The 12,729-nt window shown below is 38.6% G+C and overlaps 1 protein-coding gene across 1 annotated transcript in view; it reads left to right on the forward strand.

Annotated features, from left to right (window-relative positions):
• Window positions 1-12,729, forward strand: part of kitlga (kit ligand a) — a 39,049-nt gene that overhangs the window by 18,210 nt on the left and 8,110 nt on the right. The window contains exons 2-8 of the mRNA XM_017440019.3: window positions 3,169-3,282; window positions 4,724-4,780; window positions 5,611-5,772; window positions 5,957-6,107; window positions 9,088-9,195; window positions 11,446-11,552; window positions 11,792-11,901. Coding sequence (XP_017295508.1) covers window positions 3,169-3,282; window positions 4,724-4,780; window positions 5,611-5,772; window positions 5,957-6,107; window positions 9,088-9,195; window positions 11,446-11,552; window positions 11,792-11,901 — 809 coding nt within the window. The remainder of the gene's footprint in view (window positions 1-3,168; window positions 3,283-4,723; window positions 4,781-5,610; window positions 5,773-5,956; window positions 6,108-9,087; window positions 9,196-11,445; window positions 11,553-11,791; window positions 11,902-12,729) is intronic.

Raw genomic sequence — 12,729 nt, forward strand, 5'->3', positions numbered from 1 at the left:
TCAGTCCCGGTAACTAAGTGGCTCTATTTCCTCAACCAGTCTTCAGCGGTTGTCAAAATGTAATTCATGCATGAAGGGTTCTGGGCAACTGTATCAGAACAGCTCATGGCGGTTTGGCATATCCTCGGAACCATTTTGCTTTGGCGTTTTACAAACTGGCTAATTTTACAGAAGACACTGTTTATACTGTTGCACCATTTGTGCATGGAGCCCTTTATCGTTCTTTCTTTAAAGGTGTTGGATTGGGTTGCGAGACGCAGCTCAGAGCAGCTTGATGAATGCTCTCTGAATTGTCGTCTCGTGATGAAAATATCCCATTAATTTCAGTTTTATTGCTGTGGAAATACAATTAATGTTGCACTGAGGTCTTGGCCTCAGATGATTAATAACAATATGTCATGTAGGCCCCTGCCCCCACCCAAATGATGGCTTTCTTCATGTTCCTGTTTGCTATCTGAAGATGATGAGCTGGAGCTGGAATCAAATTCAATTACATTTCATCTGCCCTTTACATGAAGCTTTTCCTTCAGCTTGTCCTGCTGTTGATGGATGATTGTTTTTTACCCTTCCTGTTGGTGATCCAGCAGCCTAAACATAGTAACACATTCATTTAAAGATTTTAAATATACTAGTCTAAATCTACCTGGTTTGCTTTAAAAAAGAAAAAGAAAAAGATGAATGTATGGACATTAGGTTGCGAAAGAGAAGCATGCTTTTCAAAACACTGATTAAAAAAAAACCTGTAGAACTAATCCTGTTGTTTTGGTTTAGGGGCCTGGAGCTCTCACGGCTCACCTAACTGTGATCTTTTTATTCCACTCTCTTTTAAAATGCGCCAAAGCTTTATTTACCCAAGGGCAGGTTCACATGCAAGGTTACTGAATCGATTCAGGCAAGGCTCTGATTGGCCCTGGTCTATAATAAGAGGAGAACTGCAGGTCTGTTGCATAATATGCCCGGATTGGCACTGAGTGCAGGAAGGAGGTCAGCCAAATGAAAGGTAACAGTCGGAGCACGAGCCTGCAATGTAACCGTGGGAAGTTATGTTTACATGAAGTGGACATAGCGACGGGTATTGTGTCTGTCCTTGAGGGTTTCCAAACCAACTGAAAGCCTTTCCTTCCTTTAAACAAAGCCAGAGTCTAAAAATATAATGTAGAAATATTGGAGTGTTTACATTTACCTTTGCTATCAGCAGGCTTTTTGTTTGCTGGAGTTCCCTATTCACGGTCCATCAGCAGATCAGCATATAACCCCAAGGCAGTGATCATGACCTGGTGGAGATCAAAACATGGGGCTCAGTCAGAAATAGTTTGCTGTGATGTTTGGTAGCACTATATTGTACGCTGTGGATGGAAGTTTACAAAAAACTGCAAAATGCCTCAAACACAACTATGGCATTTTGGTTAAACAAGTGGGAAAACCCAGTGCTGTTCTACTTCACAGTAGAAACATCAAACTTAAACAACCTATTTAGCCCCTTTTTTTATCTTTCCCAGGTTCTGCAAAGCATTTTACATAGTTTCTCATCCACCCATTCACACACAGTCATACAGTGCTTTGATTTATACTGTTTTACACACTACACACAGCACCCTTTTATATTCTCACTCACATATCGATAAGCACATCGGAGGGTAGTGGAGGGAAGGTATAGTGTCTTGCCCAAAGACTCTTTGGCACGCTGCAGTGACTGGGGATTAAACCCCCAACTCTACCTCGTGAGCCAAAAGTTTGTCTTTACATGTCTGAACTGACATTTTGATGTATTTTAATCTTTTTTACATAATCAGAGTTGAGGTGTTGTGAACTTTGGAAATTTTATGACAGAATGTTCAACTTGTAGTGATGTCCTGCACTCCAATTTAGGAGTTGTCTAAACTTTCCAAAACTGGGTCTGGGTTTCCCTCCTGGACCTGTTGGCTCCACAACCCGACCATGGATAAGTGATGGATGGATGGATGGATGGATGGATGGATGGATGGATGGATGGATGGATGGATGGATGGATGGATGGATGGATGTTTTCGACATAAATCAGTAGACATTTCTGACCTCTAAAGTTCAAAAAGTTTGTCAATACACCTTAAAACCTTTGCTCTTTAAGACTTTATCTCTGCATTGCTTTTCTATTAAGAGTGCCATGACAGAGTGACAGACACAGGAGTGTGGTTACCATGGTGACCTTAATGAACCACTGGCAGAAGCTTTATTTTCTGTTGAGCTTTTTTTTCTTTTTTTTTTTTACACTTCTTCTACAGTTTGAACATGAAAACGAATGAAATGTTGACATCTCAGACTATTACAAAAGGAAATCTTAAATTATTTTGAGGCTTTGTGGAAGTAAGTTATTGGATGACTTTAGAGTAGTAGACACCATTAGCCCCTTTTAAATGTTCTAGTTTCTCACAGAATTACCTAATTCTGTAGTGCTGTTTGTTGTTGGTGACCTGTGCTCTACAGTGATAGCAGTGAAGAAAGGTGCATTTAGGGCCTCATTTATAATTGGTAAAAATCGCTTTCAGTTGACCTAAACAGTAACAAAAGATAAAAAGCTGCTAATATAAATTATATCTATTTTTGCTGTTATTGAAATATAGTAATTTGTTTTCCTCTTTTGAGAGTGAATAGACATTTATAAGCAGAAAATAAAAAAAATAATCCAAGTTATAAAACTGGGTGGTTAGAAAGATGAAAAAAAAAGTTTTGCATGTACTTTTAAGTGTAGGTTACTGACTTTGACATCACCTTTAGGACCTGTTGACAAATGAATGACACACTTTCATGAACTCAGACATGTTCAGATACTCCTTGATCAGAAACTCTTCATTCATGTGACAGAAGCTATTTGAACGCCATTCAACAGCTTTCATTTCGTTTTAATTAAACCTTCGACATGTAATTGACTTTATTGAAAGTAGAACTGATGTGAAACCTAATCTAATTAGGTTTTGATGCTTTGACAGAACACACTATAACTTTTGGCACTGTTTAAAAAAAGTCATCCAGAACTTTGTGTTTTTAGCAAGATGAGTCTGAGGAAACAAGACTTCTTTTTTAATACTTGAAGACACAGTTTTGCTGCCTTCGATTTAGCTTGGCATACAAGTTTCGACTACTTTTTTTTACACAACTGACTGTGAATGTTTGTCTCTCTTTCACTTTCAGAGTTGGATACACGTCTGTGTCCGTTTCCTGCTGTTCATCACACTTTGGGTACATTTAGCCACACTTGAAGCTACCGACGTGACTGATGACACTAAAATAATCCTTCCTGCTTTGGTAAGCTGCAAACTTAAACACTAAAGGGGATGTTTGAAGTGCAGTACCAGCGAGTGTAAGCCAAACTGCTCTACCACTGAACAGTTAGTAACCAACAACCTTAGATCCAAAGAAAGGCTGCACTGTGGAAAGTGCTGCAAATAATTTGGATTTGTTTAAAGGTTTTGCAAGAGGCGTCATTTTTAGCCCCAACAACCGGTTGTTGCTGCAGTTTTGATTGTAGCATTTCTTTCCCCAGTATTACTCAATCTAGACTTTAAGTCTCAGCATTTTGTTTGTCTGTTAGCAAAATAGCTCATTAACCAGCAGATGGATTTTAAGGAAACTCTAAGAAAAGAAATTGTTGGACATAACCCAGTGCAAGCTACCTGACTTTCCTGAACTCAAAAAAGGCTACGACTCAACTTTACAAACATTGTGCTAAGATTTGGTGTGGTAGTAGCTGAGAGTCATCCCCAGGACATACTCTGAAGGCTAACAGGTTGCGCAAGATGTTTGTTCAAAACATTGGCATTAACTGATGCATCCAATCTTGTCTGTTAGCAAAGCATCTCCTAGCATATTACCCATGGTAATGTACAGGGGTTAGACAATGAAACTGAAACACCTGTCATTTTAGTGTAGGAGGTTTCATGGCTAAATTGGACCAGCCTGGTGGCCAATCTTCATTAATTGCACATTGCACCAGTAAGAGCAGAGTGTGAAGGTTCAATTAGCAGGGTAAGAGCACAGTTTTGCTCAAAATAGTGCAATGTACACAACATTATGGGTGACATACCAGAGTTCAAAAGTGGACAAATTGTTGGTGCACGTCTTGCTGGCGTATCTGTGACCAAGACAGCAAGTCTTTGTGATGTATCAAGAGCCACAGTATCCAGGGTAATGTCAGCATACCACCAAGAAGGACGAACCACATCCAACAGCACAACTGTGGAAGCAAGAGGAAGCTGTCTGAAAGTGATGTTCCAGGTGTTTCAGTTTCATTGTCTAACCCCTGTATATACCTTCAAGGAATGTTACTTTTCTTCCACAGTGTGCCAATTGTTGTCAGCTAATGACAAGTCTGAACTGTTGTCAGGTCAGTTTAGCGCTTGAATTATTCACCTTAGTCATACAGTCATGAAATGTGAAAAATGTGGATTTGCATGTATGATAATTCTGCAGTTCCCTCTTGTTAGTAAAAAAAGCACAATGGTCTCCTTAAGCAACAAGGAAGCACTGGCCAACATTTCTAAAAACAATTTCTGATTTTGATTTGGCATATTGCTGAATAATCTTCCATTTCGCCTCACTTCTTCCTGACTGTTCTCAGGCACAGAGAGGCTTGCAGTGCTGGTGAACCTTTTGTTTTGTTTTGTTTTTCTTCTTTTAACCATTGCACACACACTGATATAACAAGTCCAACTAATGTACCTGTCTTGTTTATTTGTTTTTTTTACAGAAACAAAATATTCCAAAAGATTACAAAATTCCTGTAGATTACATTCCAAAAGAAGTGGTAAGGCAACATTTTATCTCCCCATATAAAGTTTTCCATTGCGTTGCTCTGTAGGTGCACCTTAGATTGAATTCTTGCTTTTACAACTAAAATCACCATTATTTGTACCAAAATAAATCTTTTATGTGTACTTTTGGATCTAAAATAAGAAACAAACCTGATGATAATGACAGACCTTTTGTATTTAGATATATAGACAGCCATAACATTATGACCACTGACAGGTACAGTAACACTCGTCAACCTGCATTATGGCAGTGGAATGAATACTACTTTGACATGTGCCTCCAACAAAAACACTGATGTAGGCCAATCACACACTCTACATGCCCCCCCCCCCCTTCCCCAACACACATACAACAACCTGATCAAAGTAGGGCAGTGATGGGCTCTACCAAAACTATTTCAGGAAGTCTCTTAGAAAGCAACCAAAGGTTGCAGCGTCCCCCTGCCTCTAAGTGATCCATATGCTGAAATGGCATCTGTTGAAGCAAGTCTGTCCTACAAAGACCCCAGTCCACCACCTGTAACACTCCAGGATACCACTAGATGGTCTTTGTCTAAACCCTGACTGGTTAAAACTATAATGGTGGCAACAGAAAGGCTTGATATCAGGCAGGTGGTTGTAATGTTATGGCTGGCCAGTGTAGCTCCTGTTCAGTGTTTTACTGTGTGTTTGAGCTTGCTAGGAGTATGGCTTTGATAGACATTCACTGTCCTTAAAGTTTTCTTATTGACACTTTGGTAAATGTAACCTGCATTATGTTATGTGTAAAGTATATGTTAGACACAGTACATAAAATTTTATGCCTTTTTTGTTTTTCTTCTAGGCTGGGATGTGTTGGGTGAAATTAAATATATACAACTTGGAGAAGAGTTTACAAGATTTAGCTGATAAGTTTGGGAATATTTCATCAAATAAAGATAACATTAATTTAGTCATCCAATATCTTCATGATGTGCGAATAAAAATCAGGAATGAGTTAGAACTGGTAAGTTAATATTGTTTGAGTTTTCCCTAATATCGTTCTTAAAGCTGCCAGTAGAGAAGCTGTTTTTTTTTTGTTTTTTTTTACACAACCTCCATGATTACATTTTTTTTTAAAATTTGGAACAGTATTCGACCTTCCTGCGCAAAGAAAATACCATTTAAGTGAACTATTTGCCTATTTACAGGAAATGTACGAGTTTCAGTGCCACAGCAGAAGAGAGAGGTGGGAAACAGAGAGATACTTTGATTTTGTCAAAAATCTCTACGGAGCTGCACATCATCAAGACTTTTCATATGAGTGTGATCCTCCTCCCTGTCCCAGTACACCACCAACAGGTGAATCAGTGTGACATATGTGGAAGGTATTGCGTTTTAGCAACTTAGTTTGCAGGAAAATTCTCAAAAGTTGAATGTTTGAACTATTACTTTGTTGTAATAATACAAGTTCTGCTTTATTTATTTGTACTATTTGTTCACTGGAACAAAACACAGACATCAGCTTTGATAATGAATCCATAGTGCAGATCTTTATGAGGCATAAATACCAATCATTTCAGTCATTAACTTCACCTCCATTGTGCATACATGTGATGTTTGCTGCTTCATTAATAAATTTTGGTGAAATGTTGATGAAACATCTGTAGTGGGCGTCCGTCTTAAAGAAAAGGTTCTGCAGTACTGAAGTTATTTTCTGTGGGAAAGGTGTATATGCATTCGTTAATATCTTCCTCGTTGCAGCCAAGACCAAAGTGGTTTTCACAGCAATTAATTCAAACGCTATTTTATAAACCTGTAAACTGTTGTCAATTTCACATTACACGACTACGTGTAATGTGACAAAAAAATCCCACGAAATTCACATGTGATCACATGTGATCACATGTGATTCCCATTTTCCACATGTGGTTCACATAATCCACAAAAAAATCACATATTTCCACATGTGATTCCCATTTTCCACATGTGGTTCACATAATCCACAAAAAAATCACATATTTCCACATATGGTTCCCATTTTCCACATGTGGAAATGTGGGAATCACATGTGATTCGCATGTGATCACATGTGAAAGTCACATGTGATTTTCATGGGATTTTTTTGTAAGGGTGGTGCATCCTGGGGTCACATCTGGCAGTAATTACCTAATAAATTTGCTGACATTTTAAAGATTTTTTTTTTCTTTTCTTTTCTTTTTGGCTAGTCCCTTCTTCAAGGGTCACCACAGTGAGCAAGCTCGTCTGAAAGTTTTGGCAATCATTTTACGCCGAAAATGCTAGTATTTCAATCTTTACGCTGCTATAAGTTTACGGAGTTATGTGGACAGAAAAATAATAGGACATTCATGCTGGATGTGGATGCTGGGGAAGGTGCTGTTTATTGGTTTGAATAATCATATATATCCAAGTAAATCACTGTATATTTAATGGCAAATTTTCATATGAACCACCGTGAACATTTGCCACTTTATATCTTTCAAGTTTGAGCTGTTTTAAGGCAACAGTCTTCACTTTCTTCTTAGCTATGGTCAGACTACCTGTTCGCTCACCAGTCCAGTCAACTTTTATTTCTCCAAGATGCTGCTGCTCAAGAAGCTAAAACTGGTGAGATTTTAATTATTTACTGTGTGTCCTTTATACAGAATCCCACTTCAGCATGAATGAACTTTTCCTTTAAGCACAGTTCTAAAAGAAAATTACATTTCATTAGGCTCGGCGAAGGACAGAATACTGCAAAACCTGAACATCTACATCCCAAACTTAACTCTAAACCCTGCCATTTGGGATGTATGTAGTTTGACCTTCTTTATTAGCACACCAATGGCTTAAATTCTTGTCAGACAAAAAGCAGTGTTTTCTTTGCTTAAGGAGTCTCTTAACATATAAGTCCTACATGTTATGAAGTCAGAAAGACCCAAACACACACCAGTGTTTTAAAAAATGAAACACAGATGTGCCTTGTTTTATTTTATGAAAAAAGTTAGACATAAACTGCTTGGAATGACATTTCATGCATTATTCTCTTTGAAAAAGAGTTGTAATATACCCACGTCCCCATTTCATCCCATCTGGCATATGATCCTGGAAGCCAAAGACGCAACAATAAAAAGATGCGATTGGCAAGAGATGGAGCAATCTGTACAGATCTTCCCGAGCAAAGTCGTTCCTGTAAGTTGTCTCAAAATGACATTTTAAGTGGGCACGCAAAGTGTTTCAATGGGGAATTTAATGGAAGGAAATTACCATTTTGAGACAGCACTTCAGGGTTCTTTTTTTTTTCAAATATTAAAGTCTGACAGGTGAGAGCACTGACAGCTGTTACTGGTTAAAACAAAAACTCTCAATTTCAAGGTTCAGATTGGCTCACAATCAATCTGGCTCATGAGTTTGTCAGGAGAGAGATAAGATTGTTGGAATGGCATTTGGCATTACATTTTCTATATGATTTGTGTGTGTGTGTGTGGTTTTCAAGACATAATCCTGAAAATATTGCTCAAGATTTATCAGCCATAATTTAATAAGAAGCAAGTGTTCTCAAGAAGAAACACTTTACAAGCACATGTAGATGTAGTACAAAAACAAGACTGCTGTGGGTTTTTGGTGCCAAAAATCCCATTTTCCTTCCACAATCTTTGGGTGGCAGGTACAAAATCTTAAAAATGGCTACCAGAAATCTTCAGCAAACTTTCTACTAGATCCAGAGGAACTTTTGGTTCCTTTAAAGTTGAAGGTGTTTTACTGTTTAAAAAAGGAAGGAAAAAAAAAACATACAACTGTGGGCTACGCTTCTTTTCGCATTTATTGAGACCAATCTCAAAATCCTAACCAGCAACATTCCAGCCTCATGCTCACGTCTGCTTGTAAAACCACCACCACCTTCTTTGGACCATTGTGAAGGAGCTATTTAGGACAGATCTCCTGTGGCTGTTTAGAGGAGCTTTTAATCTGGAAGCATTATTTCTTTACGAGAACTTTGCAAGATAAAAACTCTAAACGGTCTCAGTGCTTCCCATTGAGATGCCGCTGAGTCACAGGACTCAGAGAAGATGTCCCAAGGTAGTGCATGTTAAAAAGAAGAAAAGGACTGAAACCTGATTGTGTACGTGTTGATTACAGAGCAATCTTCCAATCTTCCCAAGCGCTTTTCTTTTCTTTGCCATAGTTGGATCAGGCCTTTTGTGTGAGTGTTAGAGGGAGGGTAGAAGAGGTGAAATTGAAGTGACTTTTTTAACACCTGACAATGAATGTTTTCATCATTAGACAGTGACACTCCATTCTCTCTTCTTTGTCTTTGCATTTTGTTGTCACCTCCTCCAAGCCCTGGACACCCCTCCCTCGGTGTCGCCCGCTCCCTCAGAGCCACCTGCCAGCAGCAGTCAAAGCTCTTTACAAACAACCAAAAGGTGTGCAACGGACTGCCCAACATGTACGTTTCCAATTTTCTATTTATTGTCAGTATTAAAAAAACAGTTACAAGTGAGAGAAATGTTCTTCTTTGTTTGCTGAGTGAGATGGCATGGGTTCACAGGCCAGAACAAGGTAATTCAATCCAACCTTTAGAGTCCCCCTGGTTCAAGCATTTCATTCACAGTATTTTTCGTTCCCTTTTGGTTTGTTTCCAGTCTGCAGTGGACTATAGGAGAACCAAAAGCCCTAGGTCGGAAAACAAGTAAAAGGGTGACAGGTCCAGGACTAGTAAAGGCTCACTGATGCACTGTGGGAACAAAGGTTGGCCCATGTTGTCAGAAAGGACTGAGAAGTTGCTTTAGCTCAAACTGCTGAAAAGGTTTAAAGTGGTTCTGACTGTATGGACTTTCTTCTGGTCCTCCCACTGTATAAAAACATGCATGTTAGGTTAATTGGCAGTTCTGAATTGTCCCTAGGTGCGAGCGTGTGCATGGGTAGTTGTTCACCCAATAACTGCTGGACATTGGCAGCAGCTCCTTGTGCCCCTGAGCAGGATCTAGTGGGTAAAGAAAATGGATTGTTCCAATTAAAGGGGTCCGAACAAAGTTTGTTGCACATGTTGTCTGCTTAAAAGGATAGCTCAGTCTACTTTGAAGTGGTGTTCTGTCTAATAGTTATCAATAGTTGTTACTCTATCAGCCGTGACATCAGTCATGGGGTATGACAGAAGTATGGAGAAAGAGGTCTCCATGCAGGCTAGGGTAATGGCTTACCAGATGACTTTCTGTTTTTTGCTTTGTTTTGTTGTTTAGTTTTCTTTATTTATATAACTTTACAGGTTAATAAAAGAACTTTTTCTCAAAAACGACAACACTACATCAGCTAATATTAAACCTCTACATTTTTGTATGACAGTGTTTGTTTCATTTGTCATCGTTTTTCTAAACTAAATGTCTGCATTGCTGCGCAAATGTATGTGGGCTGAGCGTAGACCATTATATGCTGACAATGCTGAGGCTGCTGAATGTTTTAGTCTGCCAGGAATTGAGTAAACTTTTGGACTGGCTACATGCGTTGAACTGAAACATTTCAACAGCTTTTGCTTCATCGGCATATAATGGTTTATCTATGCCGTACACATATTTGCGTAGTAACACAAACAACAGAAAAAAACATGACAAGCTAAACAATCAGTGTCACGCAAACATATAGAGGTTTAATGTTAGTTAATGTGGCTTTCGTTCACCATAGTAAACTGCCACTCATTTGGTGAGCCATTGGCCTAGCTTGGACAGAGACTTTCATATTTTTAGCAATACTTTGTCACGACTGATAAAGTAATAATTATTGAAAACTCTTAGACAAATCATCACTTCAAACTTGACTGCACTATCCATTTAAACTTAGATTTGTCCAGCTGTCCTTGATGATGCATGCTAAGTGCCAAAAGAGTCTAAAAAGCATGTGAGCATCCAGATGGGACATCAGCTATGAAGGATGGTGGCCTGTTCCAATGAATCACCCTTTCTTTTACATTTTAGGAATGGTCCTTGTGTGTCCTTGTGGTGGCCTATTCCAATGAATCACCCTTTCTTTTACATTTTAGGAATGGTCCTTGTGTGTCATTTATTGACAACAGGATGCCTTATGGGAAGAAGACAAGCTAGCAGGGACCAGATGTTTGTGTGGACAGTGTTTCATTGGAAATCCTTGGGTCTTGCCATTTATGTAAATGTCTGTTTGTATCACCCACCCAAACACTGTGTGGGACAAAATATACATCTTCAAAGAGATGTGTTTTCTTGATGGTAGTGGACTTGGATAGCATGCACTGATACACTTTAAAAATGGTTTCATTAAAAACAACATGTTTGAGCTGTTGACCTGGGTAACATATCCAATCAAGCGCCTGTGACATGTGCTAGATAAACATGTCAGTGTGTCAGAAGATGAAAGCTTGATGCCAGGTACCATAGCAGATAATTAGATACCTAGTGCAGTCCAGACATCAACAGTTCAGAACTGTTTTTCCTTGAGCAGGGGTACCCTCACAGTACTGGGAGCTGGTCATAATGTTATACCTGATCAGTCTACGCAGATGGTTGTGTTTGTCAAATGTTAGACATAGTCAAAAGAAATCAGTAAAATATGAAGTAAAAACAGCTTCGTTTTTAGGTCTTATGCAATGTTAATTAAGAGCAACAACTTTAGCAAATGTTTCAAACTACACTTGATTATAAAGAGATTTTTCTTCTTTCTTTTTCGTTAGCTCAAGGTACACTACAAGGAGGAGATGTTTTTGACACGATGAAGCTGATCCTTCCCTCCTTAATGTTTGTTCCCCTCCTTGCTCTCATCCTTCTGCTGGTGTGGAAGGTGAGCTGATGTTTAACTGCTGACACCAAGCTGTATAACTTTATGAGTTGCTCCAGAGATATAAAGTCACAGTGGGTTTTTTTGTATTGTTGGAACATAGGACTTTCTTCTGTGGGATTTTTTTTACAGCTGGTGGCAGTCTTTCAATTTTCTACAGAAGTCATAAAGCTGTTAAGCTGAATCGTGTGCGTGTGCGTTTTAAAATAAATTAATTATAATCATTTCCCAACCTGATACAGGTAAAATCAAGAAGGAACAGACAGGATCATCCACAGAATCCTGGAGAAGAAGAGCTCTTTACAGAAACAGAAGGGGGGGCATCTCCGCTAAAAGCTGAAACACCAGAAACGTGAGCTTTTTTTTTTTCCTTGTTGCTGCTGTTGTTTTTCGCAGCTTGTTCACAAGCAACTGATTACTATTATTATCTTTTTTTATGATTCTGAATCATAGTGAAATCCGGTCCTGCTGTAGGCTTGTTAAAATGTTTTTGAGTTTCTTAGTTTTTCTGCTGGTGCCAAATGCCAAATTAGGTTTCACTTGATAATATTTTAAGAGCTTGTTGTAAGTTCTTGTCCTTTCACTATGTAAAGTGTGAATTATCGAAAGAAAAAAATAAAACTTCTAAGACTAACAGAGACAATAAAGGGAACAGGAAGAACAGAGATCATTGTGTATTGCAACTTGATAAAAAACATTTGTGTTTTGGAATGAAGAATATGCATTGTAAAAGCACTGAAGTTAGTGAGAATTGTGAATTTTGCACAAAGCATGGAAAGATTATGTAGTTACATAAAGGGAGGTTTTGTTGCTTGAATCAATCATAGACGAGACCATACATCTGGATCTCATGACCAATGAAAAACGTACAGTAATTAAGCTACATAATAATTCACATTGTCTACATACATTACTGTGGTTTTGCCACTCATAACACAATAAATTGGTTTCTGATGACTTTTCAAGCCACGCTGAAGAGAGTGTGAAGTTTTGATATAGAAAAAGCTGAACTTGTATCATTCGAATTCACAGGAAAAACGAGGATTACGTGGCTCTGCCTCAGCTTAGCGTTGATTGACCACACACCCAGCCAGTTTCCTCTCCTAACTTGTCCCATACTCATTCTTTGTCAGGAGCCAGTTCAACTGTTAGCACTCAGGGCATACCCATATAAGGTTGG

Source organism: Kryptolebias marmoratus, linkage group LG11 (genome assembly GCF_001649575.2).
Source record: "Kryptolebias marmoratus isolate JLee-2015 linkage group LG11, ASM164957v2, whole genome shotgun sequence".
In the NCBI taxonomy this organism is placed as follows: Eukaryota; Metazoa; Chordata; class Actinopteri; order Cyprinodontiformes; family Rivulidae; genus Kryptolebias; species Kryptolebias marmoratus.